A 22,485-nucleotide genomic window follows, 5' to 3' on the forward strand; every position below is an offset into this window, starting at 1 on the left:
AAATGGAGGTTGTGGGGTAAAACGTGCCAGTGATATTGGGGGAAGTTGAGTCAATGGCTAAATTTACCCCCAGAAATTATTTTCTGATATTCTAGAGACTAGAGACACTGCTGTTACAAGTGCTACAATGTTGATGAATAAATACCTAATTGTTGACTAATGTTAAGTTTAAGCCACAAACAAACATGCTGTACATATAGACAGGCGACATATTAAAGGAAGCCAACATAAAGTGTCTTAGTAAGCTGTTAGGCCACCAGAGCAGCATCAATACACCTTGGCATTGATTCTGCAGTCTCTGAACTCTTCTGGAGGGATGAACGCCATTCTTCAAAAAGATATTCCCTCATTTGGTGTTTTGATGATGGTGGTGGAGAGCGATGTCTAACACATCAGTCCAAAATCTCCCATAAGTGTTCAGCTGGGTTGAGATCTGGTGACTGTGAAGGTCATACTATATGATGCACATCATTTAATACTCATCAAACCATTCAGTGACCCCTTGTGCCCTGTGAATTGGGGCATTGTCATCTCTCGAAGAGACCACTCCCATCAGGATAGAAATGTTTCATCATAGGATAAAGGTGATCACTCACAACTACTTTGTATTGATCAGCAGTGACGCTTCCCTCTAAGGGGACAAGTGGACCCAAACCATTGCCAGCAAAATGCCCCCCACAGCATAACAGAGCCCCCAGATCCCCTCACTGTAGGGGTCAAGCACTCAGACCTGGACCAGTTTTTCCTTTAATTTGTCACCTGTCTGTATACACAAAAGCACATTTACACACACATTATTTCTGTAAGTAACACACAAAGATCACAGTTTAATCTTTACTGAAAATGTTTCGGTAACATGTTGAACAACAAGACACAAACATATGGTTTTACTTAAAAGTACAAGTTTTTGCCTTTGTTAAATTGATGGCATTAATAAAGTTTAAAATTATTTGTAATTTTATAATTAAGTTGTTTGATTTTGTGTAATTTGTATGTCAGTATTTAATGGTAGCGCTATTTACCCCATCCCCATGCTCATTTTACCCCTACCTTGGGGCAAATTGTGCCGTAGGACTAACTTTTTTTGATGGCTCATTGTTCTAAAACCATAATAATTAGATAACTTGTTTTAATTTCCATGGATACACAACAACCTGAGGTATACATAGTAACTATTATTTGAAACAAACACACTTTCATTTTGCAGTAAAATCATCAAATGTAAAAAGTGGCTCATGTTACCCCGTTCTCCCCTAATCATTTAAGTATAATGGGCCAATCAATGCATTTATTAACTGTTGCTTTGTGAACTGTTGTTCTGTCATCAGTTTTTAAAAGGAGAATCTTTACCATTTATTTCAGATTCCTGTGGTTTAATAGGGGCTTTTACCTTACTGAGGGAGAATATTATAAAAAAAACCTCTGAGTTATATGGTGGTGTTCCATCATTCATTGCCAACAGAGTCAAATACTCAAAGTATGTTGCAAAAGTAATGTGGATAAGAACTGCTGTGTTATACTTACCAACGTTGATGAGTTCAGTGCTTCAGGAGATTCAGATACAGGTACAGGATAATTCCTAACCACTTGTCCTAGTTGACCCGGCTTTTTTGGGCACCTTCAAATTAAGTAAGAAATCAATATTAGAAAAATCTAAAAGGGACATTTACTTTCAATATCAGGTTAAGTTATGTTAGCAAGAGATCAGCATTCCAATCAGTTTCCACTATACATTAACACTGTTTACCACAAAGTAGACCATAATCTTATGACTTGAAAATACTCTAACCTTGTTCAGATGGTCTGGAAAGGATGCAAAAACTGAAGGGATCACACATTCCTTCACACACACAGTTTGCCCAGTTCTGTCAAAATCATCTGCCTTGAAATCCTTCAGTCTGACAGCTATGGCCCAAGCTTTCCTTAGTGCAGGATCTTTGGGGAACTTTTGACAAAAACAAGGTCATCTCAAAATTATTTCTGGCATATAGCTGCTGCATGGTGCATCCACTGCAAAACTAGCAGCATAAATACTAGATCTAGCTAATTTAGGGTAGCGAACGTTAGTGTGTATGATCTCATGAGCAAAAACACATTCCAGCTGATAATTTGCTATGAAGTAATTTATACAAAGAATGAGATCATTGTTAAGTAAATATCACATTAAACCCCTGGTCATGACCAGCGGGTCATGTAATGCTTTAATGATTATTCAGTAACATGTTTTCATTAGGTCATCATAAGTAGTCTTAAGCGATATTTCATGTTCACTAACTTACATAACAGTAAAATATAATAAAATTGCCACTTGTGAAAAGTAATCCTGCAATGCCTATTTTGAATGTTTCGTCTGTTTGTACAGCCAAATGCAGCACATGACCACCGCATTATCCCAAGCGGTCTATGACACCCCCCCTCCGCCTTCCCGTTGTCTGACGGGAGTTTGAGAGCGCTTGTCACAGCTGTCACCCCCGCTTTCCATCGTTAAATAACTCATTAAAAACTAACTTGGCAGAAAAAATAGCACTTTAATGAGCATCAGCGTAGCAGAACTACCTCAAATGACAGAAATTTCTGTGAGATCAATTTATTTGAGGTGTACTTTGATTCTTTAGTTTGGCCCATGTCCCGTCCGCTGACATGGAGGGGGCGGGACTTATAACCTATACTGCAGCCAGGGCTCACAAGTAGAGCCAGCCACCAGCCGTATGCAAGTGGCTGGTAGACTTGCTTCACTCACACTTCACTCACTTCAACAGCTGGTAGAATTTTACCATTCACTAGGGTTCACCTTTGGAGAGCTGTCATGAAGTCCATATTTATATAGTCAGTGGTGTCACTGCGCGCAATGCCACACCCATTTATGACGTGTGACCTTTTTTTTCCCTCATTAGAAGCCTTTTCAGCAATGGTTTGGGTTGTTATGTGTATTCCTTGAAAAGATATTCACTGCAAAGCTAAACTGTCCCATCTGCCAGTTGTCCCAATTTAATAATACTCACCCAACTACATTTGTTGAAGTAGCTGAAATAAAATCACTGAACGCTGTTGAGCTAAGATACAAATAGATGTCTTAAAATGTACAGTTTTAACCTCAACGCCACCTCAAGTGTAAATCACAAACTCGTTATTACCGGCTGTGAGCTTACAATCATGTCTCTATGTCTTATCTGTTTAAATATAATGTATAGCGTAATGTATAATAATAATAATAATAAATAACAAGCAAGCAGGCAAAAAAGATATTTTATGAAAGGAGAAAGATAAATACAATAAACAATAAAAAACTGATAAAAAGAGGTAAGAGGATAAAAGGCGATAAAATCATGAGATAAAAAAGATAAAACAGGTAATAAATAAGCTGATAACAGTAAAAGGCAAATAAAAAGCTGAGTTAATTAAAAGCAAGACCATAAAAATAAGTTCTGAGCTGATTCTTGAAAATATCAACTGAGGATGCTTGTATTAGGATGTCTAATATGTGGTGGGAGTTTGTTCCGGATCTTTGGTGCATAGCTGCAAAAAGCTGCCTCACCATACATTTTGCATTTTATTTGTGACACATTTAACAAGCCAGCGTTAAGCGACTTAAGTGAACGGTTTGGAACATATTCTGACAAGCAGTCTGGGAGGTATGAAGGTGCTTGACCTTTTTGAGCTTTAGAAACAAGTAAAAGAATTTTAAAATCTCTCCTTAATGTTACAGGTAACCAGTGCAATGACGCTAATACTGGTGTAATGTGTTCCCTTTTCCTAGTTTTGCCTAGTATAACCTAACATACAGCAAGATTCCACCACTTGATCATTCATTAATCTGGTAAATTATGAATTAATGATCGGCACTGAATTAAACATTATCATGCAACTTAACTCTTTCCCCACCTCTGACTCAGGCTCCGTCACTGCTGCTGACTTTTTATACGCACACAGCTCGCATATACACACATGAACGTTTCTACGTCCACTGGATTAAAATGAAGGCTTTGCCTTTTATTCACCTGTTGCCATGGTGAATCGTAGTATCGGAAATTCAATGATGATGGGTTTTTTCATTCCCTATGCACAGCTTAACTCAATGAACATACTCGGAGTTGATTGAAGTGACTCTGACCAGCTGTTCCAGAACAGAAAACTCAAGAGATTTCCACCTCAGGATTCATCAACTCTGAGTTAGGGTTAGTCAGAGTTCCTTAAACTGCTTTCTGGAATAGACCCCAGGACCTCTACATATGTTTATCACCTTATTTTAACAATATCCCAAACACAGAATCTCATGTTGTCAACATAATTATCATGAGTATATATACATCCTTAAATATTGGCTATAGTGAGTGATGATTCAGCTTTCACAGGATTAAAATCAATCATCAATTAATTGCTTTCCTTTGATTTTTATTCAATTTAGTTTCTTAATCATACATACATACATACATACCAGTATATGAGCAGATTTGCACATACAGGTGTGGATGATGAAAGCATACATATATATAACCATATATATAAAAAAACAACAAAACAAACACATCTGCCTCATTGTGGTGTTCATTCATAACAACATATAGCGGGTAAGGCCTCCCCCTCGTAGTTCCCGTAGGCGCTGGCAGTGTCGCAGCATGTTCAGAATCCCCTGAAGTCGCTTGTCCACCTTCATCTGAGTAAATTCACGGAAGTCATCCTCCACCACAAAATACTGACCTGAAACACATTTCAACAGATCAGTGAGACTAGTGCTGTTTCAGTTTGCAGGTACACATGATGTCTGTCACTGAGGGTCTCTCAGAGGCAGGCTTACTGACTTATTTCAATAACCTTGTTGAGTAAAACCTAGATGGGTCTTTTTGTTGTTGGGTTTTTCACCAGGTTATCTCCAGAAGTCAGTGAGCAGACTAGAACTGCAATGACTAGTCCATTAGTTGACTGAAAGAAAATTAATTGGCAACGAGTTTGATAATCGATTAAATCATATTTTAAGGAAAACTGTAAAAAAAAAAATTAAAAATAACAAAAAATTCACAAGATCCAGTTTTTAGAATGTGATTTTTTTTCCTTTGACTCTAAACTGTATCTAAATAATTCACTTTTGACAGAAATCCGTCTGTAGATGGAGCTCTTGCACTCATGCAATATTGAATCGAATCGAAAATCCAGTCAAATTCAGACCTTGTGAAACTGAATCAAATTGATTGGAGAAATCAGTGGGAATACCCAGCCCTACATATGAATAATGTTTTGAAATAGACCTGAAAAATGTAATATTCAAATAAACAGAAAGGTTTATGTGTACACAATGGATAAACATTGATGACATCAAAATGTCAGAGTTCATTCTAGTCAGTACTTCTTGTAAAGAATGTCGTACTGCGCAGACAATATCTCTGTAATGTTTCATCTACTTGTCCTGCTGATTAAGTTGCATAATTCAAACATACTGATCATCATCTTCCATGTGCACTAACTGCATCAGAGATTGTCAGCATACCTTTTGTATCTTTTGTTTCCTGATCCTTAAAGCGCTGGTACAGCTTGCGTGAATGGTTGTTGAGAGTTTTCGCAGACTGATGGAGGATCTTGTATTTGGCTGCAACAGCTGTGTTAATGCTCTTCACTGCTGCATTAAGTTGATCGTATGATACACGTCCTTTCATATACCTGAGTGGGACAGAACATTCAGTCTTTAAATAACATGAGGCTGGCCTACAATAAGAAATGTGTCTCTTGGCAATACAAAACAAACAACCTACATGTGGAGCTGGGGGATATATTCTATACTTGTAACTATCACTATCACTAAATACCCAGAGTGATATTCTTCACATTAAAGTTCATGTGAAAGTTAATTGAGTTCATAGTAAGGTGTTCATTTGTGAGTGAAATGCATGACTTGAATGATAATAAACCACGCCCCCCCTCATTAATTATATAAACTAAATAACCCTGACAGCAGTGGTGTCAGCCTGCTTTTGCTACAGTAAGCTGGTCACTAGTCAGTCACCTCCTCTCATGCACTCAGCAGCAGTTTAGTGGTGTAAGTAGGCAAGTAAGTAAAACTTGATTTTATGTTTATTGGTTAAGCAGTCAGTAAGACAGTTCTAGCAAGTAAATGAAAATCATTTGATCTCATTAGTCTAAAGCTGAATGATGCATCAGCAAGTCTCTTAGATCACATCTTTGAACAGTTCACACATAGTGATCAAGGGTTGATCTGCCTCTGATCTGGAGCTTTTTGTCAGCGATCTCCAAAAACTGTTGGCAAAGTGGAAATCAGAGCTACGGCTTCTAATTTGAACATACAGTAATTAAAAAGACAAATACATCTGATTGAAAAGAGCCATGACACTGTTTACATAAAAGTTGGTACATTTAGAGCTGCAACAATAAGTAGATTAGTTCATTAAATTGATGGACAGAAAATTAATCAGCAACAATTTTAATAATCGATTAATGATTTGTGACAAAGGGACAAATATTCCCCAGTTGCAGAGTCCTCAAAGTGATGATTTGCAGCTGATTTATACTGTAAAGTGAATATCTTTGGGTTTAGGACTGTTGACATTTGATGATGTCACATTGGGCTGAGAGAAACTGAAAAATGAGCATAGACCAAACAATTCATTGAGAAAGAAATTGTCAGATTTATTGATAATGAAAATAAGATAGTTCTACAAATATTAGAAGTAACATTAGTAAATAGTAAATTTGCATTCATTATTGGGACAGACAATTGGAAAGTCCTGGGACTGATATATCTTTGTTTTATTATTACTCATCCTACTCTCTTCTCTTGTCCCTTTGTCTTATGTAGTAGATCAATGTGTAGCACTTTGTTTCTGCACTGTTGTTTCCTTTTGCATGTGCAAAAAAACAAAACAAACATTATGAACATTATCATTCATTACACATGTTGGATATTAGTGAGGGGATATACTTACTGAGGGATGCTCTCAAACTCTGGCATAGTGATGAACTCCATCTCTCTTACATAGCTCTTGTTGGTCTTCTTGACATGTTCTGGTTGGGGGTGCTGTACGTCTGCTGCTTCGCTCTGCTTCATTACAGCTTCTTTTCCACTGAGAGATGAGATGAAGATTAAACATGAGACATCAGGCAGTCGTTCAGTGCATTCAGTGTTGGGAGTCAGAGCAGAAGTCATTTGCAATTGTCAGGGTATTGCAGACTTGGAGACTTATTACATATGTTTCTTTCTTCAACACATCTTATAACGACAAATGTTATTCACAGTCTCCACAAAGTTACGGTACAATCCAGCGCACCTGCAGAGCATCCGCCCCGCACTAAACTGATACAACTGCCGCTTGTAAGACTCACTTTTAATGCTGTTGTTCATAATTTGTGCTGTGAGAATGTCAGATTTTAACAGTCAGAGGAAAAAAAAAAAGTCTGCGTACTGGTATCAGTTCATTTATAAAATCCTAGGCCACCACATAGAATCTCTCCTGATAGGCTGCTGACAGCACCGTCAGCCGAAGAATCAATCACACTGGTCACAGGAAGTGTCTCCTTCAAAATGTAGTTCAGCCGACTTTGCTGCATTTAACACTGGAGCTGAGGGTGTCAGAGTCCAGGCAGGAAACACAGTTGCTCTACTGTTTGCTCTACTCCGTTTCCATCATCCCTCTCTGTTTCCATCACACTCATGTATTTAGGTCATTTAGAGACAAGAATCTGAAAAAGTTTACATCCTGTCACGCTGTCACCCTGCATTACTCTATGTACAATTTTTTTTTTAAAAGCAGCGATTTGGCTGACAAAGGATGTCTCTGTCATTGTAAAGTCTACTCTCAGGGTGAAAACAAACTCTGCAAATACATTCATCTGCACCGTGAAGCTCAAACATCCAACTGAAGCAAAAACAAGCAGAACACATTTTTGAGTGGAGGGGGACAAAATCATTTGTTTTCATGAAGTACAGTACATCTATTCTAAATACTAGGGGATGCATGATATTATCGGCACGTTATCGGTATCGGCCGATATGTCGCCTTCTCCTCTGCTGCCTGACTGTGCTTCCCTTGATGGACTGTGTCACCCCGACGGTCCCGGTGTTTCTTCCACAGGCTCCATTTCACTCAGCTGCCCGTCAGACCTGCTGCTTCTTCCCACTTTAACCTGAGTAACAAACCGGTGCTCAGTGCTCTGGTTGGATCCACATGGAGAGCCGGGGCTAACGTTAGCTGGGAGGCTAGCTGGCTGTGCTTCCCTCTGGCCATGCTGCAGCCAACGCTCACCTAGCCTCTCAGCTAACGTTAACCCCGGCTCTCCGTTTGGATCCAACCGGAGCATCAAGCCACAGTTTGTTATTCAGGTTAAAGTGGGAAGAAGCAGCGGGTCTGACGGGCAGCTCAGTGAAGTGGAGCCTGCGGGGGAAGCACCAGGACCATCAGGGAGAAACAGTCCGCCGAGGAACTGCTATGTTCGGCTGCACAGATAGGAAACACTTCGGCTGCCGGGATGTACCACTCTGTTTCATGGATGTATAAAGAGAACTGGATACAGCGTCGGAGGCAGGGCTCCATTCATTCCTATGAAAGTTGCTCAGTGGCGCATGCATGGATTTATAATAAGACCTGGATAGGATGCCGCTCAGCCTTGCAGCCAATTTTTCCCAGTGGCCACTCGTGGTATTGCAGCGAAAAATCCCCCTGCGGCCCAAAAAGTATTTTCCCCGTAGACCACCATTATAAAAGAGACATCTGAATTTGAACTTTTGATCCATGGCTTCAAAGCCTGGTGCTCTTCCTGTATCCACTTCTCTTTATGCATCCATGCTCTGTTTGGGGGGAAAAACAAACAAACTTCTTTTTGGTTTACAACGACAGTTGACAAATATATTTTTGCATAAAAAGATGACTGTAATTTGTCCCCTATCATTTACATTGAAAGCAGGAATTAGGATAGGATCTTTTAATGGCCAATATTAACAGAGAGAATTATTACAGCATGCAAAACCTCTTTCCATATTTATGTTCACCTCACTACTGTTTTCAGGGACTTGAAAAATTGTGAAGCGCTCCTTTAATATTGTCATTCTGTTTGTCCTGTCTGTTTGTAATTCTACCACTGCAACATCTGTCCACTCTGTATGTACAACTGTCAGGCTCTTAGAAGCGGTAAAACATGTTTTCTCTGACAATTTGCATTTTTCAGACTGTGTTTTTGTCTTTTTGAGCTCCTCATTATCTGTGACACTGTTGTAGGGCAGAACAATTCATCAAAATTTTATTGAAATCCAATATGGCCTACTGCAATTTTCAAATTGCAGGAGGTGCAATATTTGTTAAAGGTGAAATGTGTGTCAAAATAGCATTTTAAATTAAATACCATCGTGCTGCAGAGATGTCCCGTCCTACACATCATATTCTACAGACTACGGAAAACATCTTTGTTTGGTACAGATCCCTGCAAAAAAAATCACTCCATAATCATTCTAATATGTTTTTCAATGAAAATGAGAACAATGATGTAAAAATGATCATTCCCTCTACTATCACAAATCATATCACAATTGCAATATCAGTCAAAATAATCGCAATTAGATTCTTTCCAAGAATAATTCAGCCCTACGCTGTTGTCACTATTAGTGTACCGACCCTAGCAGACACAATATAAACTGATTTGAAGACACTGACCAGCCTAGCAACATTAAGTATACAGACAACCCACAATGCAACACTCTCTGTAGGAGCCGCTGTTGCAGCAGTTCTCTCCCCATTCAAATAGATTTGATGTTGTGAACACGTAATTGTATAGTCCTCTGATGTAAGATGACTCTCACTTTTTTCAAATTTAATTTGGTCCTTCACAGTCCTGATGGCATCCTTCCCTGTCTATTGATGCTTGTGCTTGTGCTTGTTGTTGTTGTTGTTGTGATTGTTGCTCTCCTGTCCCCCCCCCCCCCCCCCCCTTTCCCTCTCTCTTTCTCTCTCTCAACCCAACCGGTCAAAGCAGATGGCCGCCCACCAAGAGCCGGGGTCTGCTTGAGGTTTCTACCCATTAAAGGGGAGTTTTTCCTTACCGCTGTCGCCAAGTGCTTGCTCATGGGGGAATTGTTGGGTCTCTGTAAATTAAAGAGTACGGTCTTGACCTGCTCTATGTGAAAAGTGCCTTGAGATGACTTTTGTTGTGATAATGGCGCTATATAAATAAAAATTGATTGATTGATTGATTTAATTTCCAGAATAAAATATGGTCTTACATTTGGGTCTATACAGTAATTTGATGAATTCTTCATTAGATCCAATTATTAAGTAGATACAAGTGATACAGTTTGTACTTATTGACTGATGTACTTAGTACAAGTACAAACATAAGAGGGCCAGGTTTGGCAAGCTGGTGAATTAGTGGGCATCAGATTTGAATGGCCTTCATTCCAAATACAAAACGCCCAGTGTTCTGTTGAACATCATGCAAATACATACGCTTACAGTAACATATTGTTTTCTCACTTTGCTGTGCATTTCTTCCTGGGCATGTGTGCAGGTATGTTATCTTTAAGATGCTGGACATCCTCCACATCCTTTTGGAATAACTCCTCAAGTTCCTGAAACAAAAACAAATGTGTTTCATCACTGAGAAGCATGTCCTTTAAGAACCAGGCCAAGTTAGCAAAAGAAAGCATATTTCACCTACTCACACAAAACACAGTTTCTGCTTCTTATGTTATATGTTTATGCTTAAAATGAGTTTAGAACACCAATGTTTCCCCTTTAATAGTACTAGGCGGGCCGCCAGGCCAACGAGAACCCCCGCCAGGCCAAAAAATAGTTTTTTTAAATGTAACGCCAAATTTGGAAATCAACAGCGTTTGGGAGCCTCTGTGCAGCGCTGTTTTGAACGCAAGTCTCAAAACTCCAATATTGGTCAGGTTCTCATTTATAAAGCAATGAAAACAAAGCAAAAAGAGGATGTAATTGATTATACCTGATGTACAACTGGATGAATGTTACTGTAAAGCAGCAGCATAGATACACTGACATTGACTACACTAACATTAACCAAACAAACTTCCTGTCTCCAGCTTACCTTCAGGTGTTTTAGTTGGTCTTTATGCTGACCAATACAGTTTTCAAACTCCCCCACAAGTCTCTCAAGTGCAAAGAGTTCTTGTCCAAGTTTCTTAATGTTATTATGAGGAACTTCTAGATGTGGAGAGAGACAAGAGGACATAAAAAATAAAGTGAAAGAACACAGTCTTCTCTCATGCAGGGCTAAGCGACATCTATTGTTACTGCAAGATGTGTAAATGATCTAAATGGTAAAAACGGAGTTATTACAATATGCAGAAAAAGGTTATTTTTAGTCAAACAATAACATAGATGGTAGCTGCTACATTAGCAGTTTTGAGTCACAACAGTCCCGTAAACTGTGACGTGATTAGTGACACTACATGTTCACCTGCTGCAGTTTACAGGACTATCATGACTCCAGGTGGCGGCTAGCTGTCTGACTATCTGGTAGTGAATTTAACAGATGCATGAACAAGAAAAACAGAGTGAAAATGACCCTGCACACTCATCTGTGCTCTCAGTTTGTGTTAGTTGGTGAGGTATCATCTCTGGTTACAGAGTAGAGGGTGATACGTAGGGCTGGCTGATATGGAAAAAAATATGATCACCATAATTTTTTCCATATTGATCAATATTGATATTTATCACAATATATAATTTGATGACCGCCTGAGAAGAATTTTTTTTTAAACATCAGCTTTAAAATGTGGATTAACAGTCAATTTTAGCACAAGGACATAGGGAAAAACTCAGTCTACAAGTCCTGATAATCACTAGCAAATATTTTAATTTGAGAGAAAGAAGAAGAATTTTAACCCTTTAAATGTCAGTTTTTGAGGGAGAGAGACAGGGAGGAGGAGAATTGTGACCTTAAGTACCACAGAATTTCTGTCTCTCTCTCTCTCACACACCACTAGCTGACATCCATATCAAAACACACACACACAACAACACACATCATTTTAGTTGCATACATTTGCTACATTGGCCTACAGTGCTCCCTAACAAAGCAGCAATGCCCCTAGTGGAAACCAGGAAAACAGCATATATTTGCCCCACAAGTCAAACATGAGAAAACTGCTCAATCCAGTGGAAAATAGTAAAAACTAAAATTTTGAAGCCACGGCTCTAGATTTAAAGCCAGATATAATAGAATGCTTGATTTTATGCTGTAATGGCCGTGGGATCAATAATTATGGTTTTTAATGGGTTTAAGGACATTTTTGTCCACAAAGATCTGAGGGTCTTCATTTTGGCTACATGGATTATTATATATTTATTATAGGAGCGGAGGTTGAACTTCTAAAATTAAAAAAAAAAACAACAAAAAAACCAAACCCTACACCCTTGTCAAAACGTATGCCATATGCATCAACACAGCCAAAATGATTTTTTTTTTTTTTTAAATTATAAAGCCAGAAATGGCCCTAGTGAGGTGTATGGCGTAATCGACCATAAGCTTAAAACAAAAACACCAACAACAACAAAAGACAAACAATACAGACTGTTAGGATTTTTGGCCATATCGCCCAGCCCTACTGTCAAGTTAATCTGTCCTACCTGCAACTGACAGGTCCAGCATACGTTGAATGGATGATATCCTGTCATGAATGTGGTGGCTGATATCCTCCAGCTCACTCATTTTCCTAACACAGGACAAAGTAAACATTAATATTGACACATTATGTACATACAGATAATGTACCTGAAGAATTTCCTGAACAAAACTAATAGCTGAGAAGAACTCTTCAATTTCTCATATTCAATTTGAAAACATAAAAATGAAAAATGAATGGACTCATTAAATCACAGTTTCAAATTTGTGAAACCTTTATTCTATTTGTGAAAACAGAAAAAAAAACATTTTTCCCCCCACACAGGCCACACGAGAGCAGGCCCAGATCAAAAACTACTAACGTTACTTGTCAAATCTGGACTTTCAAATCAATGTGTTTTAATTTGTCTCTGGAGTCTCCTTGTTAATCTAGTCCAGATTTCACGACTCTAAGTATAGTGGTTTTTAATCTGGACTTGATGTAAAGCGGTCTAGGTGGTAAAAAGCAGTCAAATCGCCATTTTTTCTGTTTTCATAAGCAAAATAAAGGTTTCACAAATGTGAAAGTGGGTTTAAACAGCGATAAGGCTTTTACTACGATGTCTAACCCTTTTTCACAAGTGTTACTGGTGCAAAAACGAGGTTAAGACGTTAAAATTCACTATTTATGTTTCTTACTTTTTCCCTTAAACCCGAATCGATAGCTAACTTCAGCGTCGTCACAACTATGGTTGTCTTTCGAGACCGCAAACACAAGCACAGAGTATCAACCCAACCCACAACAACATTGCCCTGTGAGCAGAACAGTTTGGACAACAGTGCTACAATAAGAGCAAGAGATTGCATTTTTCATTGAGAATTTGGTGTAAATTATGCCGATTTGAAGACAACCTCAAAATTATTTACAAAAAAGTGTAACGTTAACGTACGTGTAACTTACTTAAGGCTAAGCGTAAAATTAAGTAAAGTAACGTTAATCGTAAACTTCACGCTAAAGATGATGCGTGTCCTGTCCACGGTTATGCAAAACAGCGACAACAAAGGCCTGAATACAATAGATGTTACGATCTTGTACACTCTACCTTGAAGCTAGTTTTGAATTTCGTTACGGTTAACACTAACGTTGGTGAGCAGTTAGCATTAACTGCTAATAACAAACCAGACGACATTACTGCATCTGGCATAACATCATAACCGGAGACGTTAGCTGCCCTCGGACTGAGACACCTCCAGGCCTGCACTGTCTGTGTGTCTATCTACAAGTAAATATAAAACTGTGCTCTTAATATAAGGTAACTTACGCAATTATGTTATCCGTTTACCTGATGGATATATAACTCTCTGCTTTTCCTCCTCAGTACTGCGTTCCCGGTTCAATCTGAATTTCAATTGTGACACGAGACGTCACGGCCAGCGTACGCTACGTCTCGTTGCCTCCTTCAAAGGCTTCAAAGACCGTCGTAAATATTAGTTTTTAAAGGCGGTTGCCAACAAAATTGCGCATTACCGCCACCAAGTGGTATACAACGTGGTTGTACCACAGTCTATGGATTGTACAACATGACCTCGAACGATTACTTGTGACGGGTAAGTCATGGCCTACTTGTGTAGACACGGATTCAGACACGGAGAAACATGATGTGACACAAAAAAGATGAAAAGATAAAAGGGAAATCTCTAGACATAGCTCACCCTGAACACTAAACTGTATATTAACAATAATAGATGTCAGTTATTCAGATATAATATTATTCAGAATCCATATTAACAACGTACAAACCAACAGCCCATTAAATTTCATCAAAAAAAAGTTTTCCCAAACATTTTAGCCTTCTTAGGCTCCAACATCTGCCATTGTTTTTTGCAACAGTGAGTGGCTTCTCTCATTGTCTGTTTCTGATGACGGCGACAGCTGATCACAGCTGGATCAGCTTTAACAGCTGTAGAAACTTCTGATGGAGTTTGTGTCTGCACACATATGCACTGTGCTGACGCTAATAAAGGTGCACAGTTATCACTGCCAGCAGCTGTTTCCTCTCTGCAGCCTGTTACCTGTTTAACAAACACCTAAAACAACCTGCACTCTGCATTTATACTGTGTCCTGTCTCCTGCTCAGAGGCACAGGAACCATTTCTAATCGCAGAATGCGTTTATACTATTTATTGATTATTTGCATCTGTATTTTTTTGATAATCCTGATAATGAATTCATTATTCAATAACCCAGAATATGATCAGAGTGTCTTCTAAACACTGGAAAATATATATTTGGCTCAATGTTTCAGGGAAAATCACTCATATCAAACCTGACACTCAGGAATTTTCAGCCTCACATGTGACTGAATGGAAATGACGATAAATGATGTAAAATATAAATGTGTTTAACTATAGACGTAAAATCTTGTTGAGTGTCTGACAGATGATTTTCTCTGAAGATGAATGTTTGTCGGTTCAGCTGGTGTGAGAGTGTGACATCTGTTTCTGACTTCTGAGGAACTCACTTATAGACACTTAACATTCTAGAATGGATTTGTCATAAATGCTGACATCATAACAGGAAGACAAACACAGTAGTAGATTTGTGTTTACATCCATATTGGGTGAACAGTGAAGCAACTGTAGTCCCCTTTTTTAGGTAGTCTGCCAACTGTAGGACAATGCAGGAGGAGGACCATCCTAAATATACAGCAAATGCAGCTGGGAGGTTTTTTATGACCCAGCAGTGGGAAGTTCTCCACTGGCATTGTCATTTACCTGACCTCAGTCCAGCTGAGCAGGTGTGTCACTCGCCGAAAATCAGACCAAAGGCAAAAGTCAAGTTTATAGTTCAGGTCCAACAAATCTCCTGAAAAGAGAAAAACAGCATATTCTGAGTTCAATTCCAAAGATATGAAATGATCTGAAATCCGTTGTTAGAATTAAAAAGATGAGCTGAGGCAGCAAACCTTAGCTTAAAGCTAAGCTTAAAATCTTAAAAATCTTAAAAAGCTTAAAATCAAATAAAGTATGTGTATTGTCATGAATCATGGGTGGTGATTAAATGCAACACATTTGCAGTAAGTACACAAATTATTTATTGTAATTTGGAATTTTCACTAATCAGTATCACATTAAGGCATTTTGAAACAGTCTTGTAATAGAACTGTAGGTTATCAATGTGCATTCTAATGTTTCAGTTTGAGGCAAGTCCTCTGAACACAGCACATTCAAACATGGCTACACTCACAATATGAAAACCATATCTAGGTCTTCCCTTTTCAGTACAGTCACAGTGAGGTTGTTTACCTGCCTTCAGAGCTCCTTGTATCACATAATATGCATCACATTGTTTAGGTGTTATAAAATTGGTCGTATATAAACACAACTCAATGAAAATGACCAGAAGTAAGATTTAAGGTGTTTTAAATGTATTACAATAACTGATAAGATGCTAAGAAATGTGAATTTGAACAATGTGTTAGTTACAGAGCTTGTCCAGTGAGACCCAGAGAGTCTGGTATGTTGAGTAAAGAGAGAGACAGTTACCCCAATCCCATTTCACTGCAAAGATGCAACCATCTGAGTGTCTCAGTGCAGATCAGTGAGGTTAGGACTGACAGGGTCATTTAACCTTGTTTCAATGTAAGGGAAAAAACATCCAAATTGTATGATAGTATCACTTACTGTACGTATGATGTATTCATATATATTGAATTGACTCAACACTTTACTGAGTCTTAATGACATAAAAATCCAACATGCTACACATTGGAATGTATCACTGGAAACTGTGACCTTCCACTATTGTGAATTTAAACAGTGTTTGATCACACGACAGTCTGTAAAAAAAAAAAAAAAAAAGATCATGAATGAATGATTAATTGATTTATATGACAAACTGGTGTAAAGTTTTATGTTAATGTGGGAAAACATTAGGCCAGTTGTATTATACTAGCCCCTTCTTCATGATTCTCTGTAGAGCAGTGGAGATGAAAAAGAATTCTTTAGAAAATAAGGGATGTTTGCAACATTTGAGGCCTGATGTATGATCCATGATACATTTAATAATGTGTGATCTGCCTGTTAAATTTGTTTCCAAACATGCCACTCATGCTGCATTAGGAGGGCTTTGAAATTGCAATAATTCTCTTGACAGTATATATGAGTCTGGTAAAGCACGGATAGGGTTAAGCAAGTCTGAATTTGGGCTCTTTTGACACATTTCACTTCCAGCAAGTTAAATATTGCCAGCCTTAGCCTTCTACCAGAACAACTTACTGTAATGAATCTTGAAGAATCAGGGTAAGATCGCCAGTATTAGTAGGTCACTTCATAACACACCTGACATTATCAATAAACACATCATTCACCTGAATAACTAATCCTTTAAGTATGCAGTATGCACACTTAATGACATTGCATTCAGTTCAAATTCAAAATAAAGCAGAGTTTTGGAAACATTAAGCCTTACATCCAAACAAAGGTTGCAAATTATAGTCACTGTTTAAAGTTCCTCAAATTTCATAAAACTACATCAGCACATTCCCTTTATCGCTATCTATAGGATGGTGAAATAACAAATTACTAAAATAGTGACTGTAATGAGCCACTGGAGTGCTTAGCCCATTAGCAGGAAACAGTGGATGAAAATTTCAACAACAAAAAGAGTATAATTTTTATTTATTTTGAAAAAGGCAGAGGTCATATGACAAAAAAGATGATGAAGAATCAATACATCTGTACATCAACTGTACAAAGATTAACAATCTCTTATAATCATCTAGTACATTAAAAGACAGTGTTTAAATTCAATTAGTTTTTGTTGACATTGTCAGAAAGGTGATAATTCTACTTGTTACATGAGGTTGTAGTGGGTGGTAGTGGTGTGCAGGAGTACATTATACTCAAAAGAGTTCCTAATATTTTGCCTACTGCATCAAAGTGGACAGAATATATATAGACTTTGTAAGAGTATTATGGCAGAGCTGTTGTATAGGATTGCATTAGATTACACAGGTGTTTCTAATAAAGTGCTTGGTGACTGTATGTTTCGCTGTGAAAGCCAGTCTTGGTAGGTACAGGTAGGGACTCAGACAGCAGACATGAAACCTGCTGAGTGACACTCCATCCACAGCTGTCTTACCTGGTGTCTCACGAGCTCTCTTCTCTGGTCCTCTGGAAACTCTGTAATAAAAGAAAAATGTTTTGTTAAGTTTAAAACAGATGTCTTAAATAAATTAAGTAAATTTAATGTGAATCTGTTAACTTAAACTTTTACTACACATACCTCTATGCCCCTGAGTGCTGGTATGTCTCGCCAGCCTGTGACAGGTGAACAAAGTAAAGGGAGCCAGTGTGGTGGTGTGAGTGAGTAGACCTGAAAAACATTGAGGCAAAATTCAAAGGAAAAATTAATAAGGGAACTGTAATACGACTGCTAAAACTGTTCAAGAAAGACTATTTTCATTGATACACATATTTGTTAGTTCTGTTGTAATTTATCTGTGCTTCAGCACATTGGCTTTGAAATGAAACCATGACTATGAGGTTAATCTTTCCTCTTTACCTTGATGGTGATTATATCCACAGATCAACTGTGTAGGAATTGTAGCTTTTCATTTGACCAATTAAAACAAACTTTATCATGATATATAACATTTGGTGTCAAACTGTTTTCAGTCATTGACTGTCTGAAGTCTGTGATCCCAGAGGACACTTATATCTCCCCTGGTGATTCTGTGTTGGACCTGAACTATAAACTGGACTTTTGCCTTTGTTCTTTTGGCAAGTGGCACAACTGCTCAGCTGCACTGAGGTCAGGTGAATGACAATGCCAGTGGAGGACTTCCCACTGCTGGGTCATAAAAAACATTTGCTTGTATATTTAGGATCATCATCATCCTCCTGCATTGTCCTACAGTTTGCAGACTATCTAAAAAAAGTGGGCTACAGTTGCTTCACTGTTCACCGGATATGTATGTAAACACACAAAAAAAAAACTACTTAAATCCAAGTCAGCACTGTCATTCATTCAAAACAACCTAAATGTGTCATTGTCTGAATGATGGACTTTACTCTGCTCTCTACTTATCAGCTGCTAGATTCCTCTGGCTGTTTCCAGGTTATCCTGGTGCAGTCATTGGGTGAGTTTATGCATCAGCATACCAGTGGAGGTCCCACATCTGTCAAACAGGACACATGACATTTATTATATTTTTATATATTTACAACATTACTTTATAGTCTGCATGCACAAACACATTGCTGGTAATGTACACATTTGTGAGCTTAATAAATCAAAAATGCATATCAAAACACCCTTTATCCTTACATATAATACATACATACATCCTTATAATAATACTTACAATTTCTTCCCTCCTGTCTAACACACCTAGAGCAAAAGTCAGGAGACTCAGCAGCCACGCATTTCTCTGTTCTCTATTTCTCTGTCCAGCGTCTTCAGGTTAGGCTAACCCATTGTTGCTAACTTTGGCGCTAACCCCCTTCAGTTTTCCAGCACTTGGGGAAACAACAGACGTGACTTTTCTTGGTCTTAACAAGCTGCAGCATTTATTAACTGACACACTGTAGTCTGTACTGTACGTTTACTACCAGACTGACAACTTGCTGCTAACCTTTTTCTCTGCTCCGCTCGCATTCTGTCTCAACCACTCACTCACCCACTACGCACACATATTACGTACTGCTGTATTCCTTAAATAGAGCTACGCTACCTAGAATTTCCCAGGCAAAAACACAGAGATTAACTCACATTTCGGAACAGCGCTGCACAGAGACTCCCAAACGCTATCGATTGCTGAATGAATGGACCCAGGCTAACAAAACTAGAGGTTCCCCTCTTCTCTCTCTTTCTCCTCACAGCTGTTGCGTTAGCAGCCCAGCTGCTCCTCTCCCCCTGGTCTGAGTGTGGCCTCTTCAAGGCAGATGCACAGAACTCGCTCTACTAAACGGCAGTGATGCAGAGCCTGCTTGATTCAAGTTTAGCACCAGTTGCTATGACACAAAGTTTGCCAGCTGAACTGATAAGCAACATGAGCCACAAAACAAGTTAGCGCCAAGCTGCTAACTCTGTAAGCAGGACAAAGGCCTACCAAAGACTACACCATCCAGCATCAGAACCACAACTCTTTGCTGGACCCAACAAAGAAAGAAAAAGTATTTGTATCTGTATTTGTTGGGGCAGCAAAATTATTTGTATTTGTATTCGAATAAAAGTAAAGAGGCTTAAAAATCCTATTTTTGTTTTTATTACGCTTTTATATTAAGAAGGAGGGCCCCACACCAGGTCTCGAACTGGAGTCTCCCAGATCATAGATGACTGTGCTGACTACTAAGCTAAAACTTTACTCATTGCCTCATTGCAGGCAGACCTCTACCTATTTATACACCCATAACACAGAGACACCACACCATGTAACATGTAGGGAAGAACTTCAAAGGTGATTATTGCTTTGCACTCTTCATTTACTGCCTGTAAGAAACAGGAACAGAGCATTCAGACAAGTTAAAAAAAACCCATACAGCGATTTCCCTATAGTTGTACAGGCCTGGCGGGCCACCCGGACAACAAGAACCCCTGCCAGGCCAAAAAAAATTTTTTTTAATACATATCCATTCATTCAGAAATCAATAGCTTTTGGGAGCCTCTTTGCAGCGCTGTTCCGAAACGTGAGTTAACCTCTGTGTCGTTGCCTGGGAAACTCTAGGTAGCGTAGTTCCATTTAAGGAATACGGCAGTATGTAATATGTGTGCGTAGTGGGTGAGTGAGAGGTTTCAAGTCAACTAGAATGTGGTCTAGTTCTCCAAAGTAATCTTTGATGTTGTGTTCACAGTTGTCTGGATCAAAAGGGTCAATGTCCTTAGCCATAAACTCAAGCACTTCAAGGTGGGGACCCTGTGAGGTCATTTCTGGTGACAAAACTAAGCTAGCACTACTATGGATGTGAGCATCACATGCTACAGTTCTCTCTGTTTGAGAGGCGGGGGCTGAAAAACTGTCATCACTCTCCTGGTAGTGCAGAGAAGAGGCTGAACAGTTCTGTAATGTTCTAGTTCCCCCTTCGGAGGGATGAGCATGGATGACTGTGTCATGTGTCAGTGACTGAGAAGAGCACTGGGCAGAATACCTCCTAGAGGATAAACTACATATCTCTTCAGTGTCTGTTCCGGCGAGATGGGAAGTCAGGTAGCTATTAGCTCTGTCTCTCAGTGGAAGTTGAGGAGCTGACTTCATTCCCAAGAACTTAGGGTTGGTTGGGAATTGTTCCCATCCTCTGAGTGGAGAGGGGGTTGATCTTTCATTAGGGGAGGAGTGTGAATCCGAGTAACCAGAATCACATTGGCTGAACAACTGTGGTGGGGCAGGATGTTCTGATTTAAGCTTTAACAATTCCTCCTTGTGTGAGCAGAGATCTGACTCTGCTGAGTGCAGGTCTTCTAAGTAGCGTATGGCGTTCTTATTAGCCGTCTGAACCTTATGGAGGAGGCAAGCATTTTGTGCTCCAAGAAAATCTACCCCCTTTTCTAGGGCTGCTTTCCTCTGACAAGCAAGGCTGGTTTGCCTGTGGAAGTTGAGAAGCAAACATAACAATGGGTTGTTGGATGTGGTCTGTGCATCATACTTGTCCTTGAGTAGCGAGTCTATCTCTTTCCTGCACTCACTGAAATTCAACCTGCTGATGAATTTAGGGTAGCAAGGTTCTAGACTCTGTGCTAGGGAAGAAATAAACTGCTCTACACAGGGGTTCTCCGTTGTTGTCTCTGGAGGAGAAGGCGAGATTAAGCAGTTGTCTAGTACAACAAAACATTGTGGTTGACCATGGTGTTGTGTGGCAGACACCTTGTAGTGTAGCTTGAGCAGTACACTAGCCTTCCCAAACAATGTGGTGGCCTTCACTATGGGGAGTAGCTTCCTGTGGACAAGAGGTAGCTATGGCACCATCTAGTAGCTCTAATTGGCATAAAAGATTAGGGCCAGTAAAGGTAAATGCAGGTTTAAATGAGTTTACACAAGTAAGTCTGCTTGCCCAAAATTTTAACATGCACTAACTAAGATGCATGGCAGAAAACATGGCGGCATGCGGCAGAGCAGTGGCTTCTCAGCTACCGGCGCTCGTACTTAATAACACAGGATACATGGTAAAGTACAGTTTTTTGGAACTACTTCATCTCGTGAATCCCAGTGTGGTGATTAAACAAGAGCTCAAGGTAGTGTTGGGCAGATTGAGGCTCCTGAGAACAGCGGGCTGGAGAAGGGAAACACACTGGCTGAGAGGAAGGACGGAGCGGTGTGCCCAGAGGCAGTAGAGGGGCAAGCGAGCCGGCCTGCTAGCCAGGCTAAAAGCTATCAACAGACTCGCTTTGCCAACACTCTTTCTGGCAAATGTCTGCTCACTGGATAACAAAATGGACTTAATGAGACTCCGAATGAGAAGCTACAAGGAGATGAGGAAATGCTGCGCACTTCTGCTTACGGAGACATGGCTAAACAACAACATGCCTGACGCAGCTTACCAGATCGAGGGGCTAATCTTCTTCCGAGCCGATCACAATCAGCTGTCGGGGAAACCCGTGGAGGAGGACTCAGTGCCTACATCAATAAGCATCGGTATACCAACTGTTCTCTGGTAAGCAGCCATTGTTCCAAAGCAGTGGAATATCTGACGCAGGTACGGCCACACTACCTGCCATGGGAGTTTACTGTTGTGTTCATTGGAACTGTGTATGTTCCCCCGAGTGCTAACGCTAACGTGGCTCTTGGGGAGCTACATGACCACATCTGTGAGCTCCAGAACAAGCATCCGGAGGCATTCTTTGTAGTAGCGGGGAACTTTAACCACGCTAAGCTGACGGACACTCTGCCTCAGTTCTATGAGCACGTCTCCATAGCAACCAGGGGA

At 39.5% G+C, this 22,485-nt stretch overlaps 1 protein-coding gene across 7 annotated transcripts; it reads right to left on the minus strand.

The window, feature by feature from the left end:
• Window positions 1-4,375: 4,375 nt before the first annotated feature.
• Window positions 4,376-22,114, minus strand: ska1 (spindle and kinetochore associated complex subunit 1). Of its 7 annotated transcripts, XM_044357498.1 has the most exons (11): window positions 18,930-19,028; window positions 18,637-18,743; window positions 17,849-17,938; window positions 17,705-17,745; window positions 15,337-15,427; window positions 12,588-12,673; window positions 11,044-11,159; window positions 10,467-10,561; window positions 6,933-7,070; window positions 5,483-5,652; window positions 4,376-4,698 (listed from the first exon to the last, which is right to left on the minus strand). In XM_044357498.1, the coding sequence occupies exons 6-11, from the start codon at window positions 12,667-12,669 to the stop codon at window positions 4,550-4,552; spliced, it is 750 nt and encodes a 249-aa protein (XP_044213433.1). In that variant the 5' UTR covers window positions 12,670-12,673; window positions 15,337-15,427; window positions 17,705-17,745; window positions 17,849-17,938; window positions 18,637-18,743; window positions 18,930-19,028; the 3' UTR covers window positions 4,376-4,549. The 7 variants fall into 7 exon arrangements, with proteins under 7 accessions (XP_044213433.1, XP_044213432.1, XP_044213431.1 ...); XM_044357497.1 differs by lacking the exon at window positions 18,930-19,028 and adding an exon at window positions 22,100-22,114 and having other exon boundaries at window positions 17,849-18,743; XM_044357496.1 differs by lacking the exon at window positions 18,930-19,028 and adding an exon at window positions 19,337-19,552 and having other exon boundaries at window positions 17,849-18,743.
• Between the last annotated feature and the right edge of the window lie 371 nt (window positions 22,115-22,485).

The sequence above is a fragment of the Thunnus albacares genome, chromosome 7, assembly GCF_914725855.1.
Source record: "Thunnus albacares chromosome 7, fThuAlb1.1, whole genome shotgun sequence".
NCBI classification, from domain to species: domain Eukaryota; kingdom Metazoa; phylum Chordata; class Actinopteri; order Scombriformes; family Scombridae; genus Thunnus; species Thunnus albacares.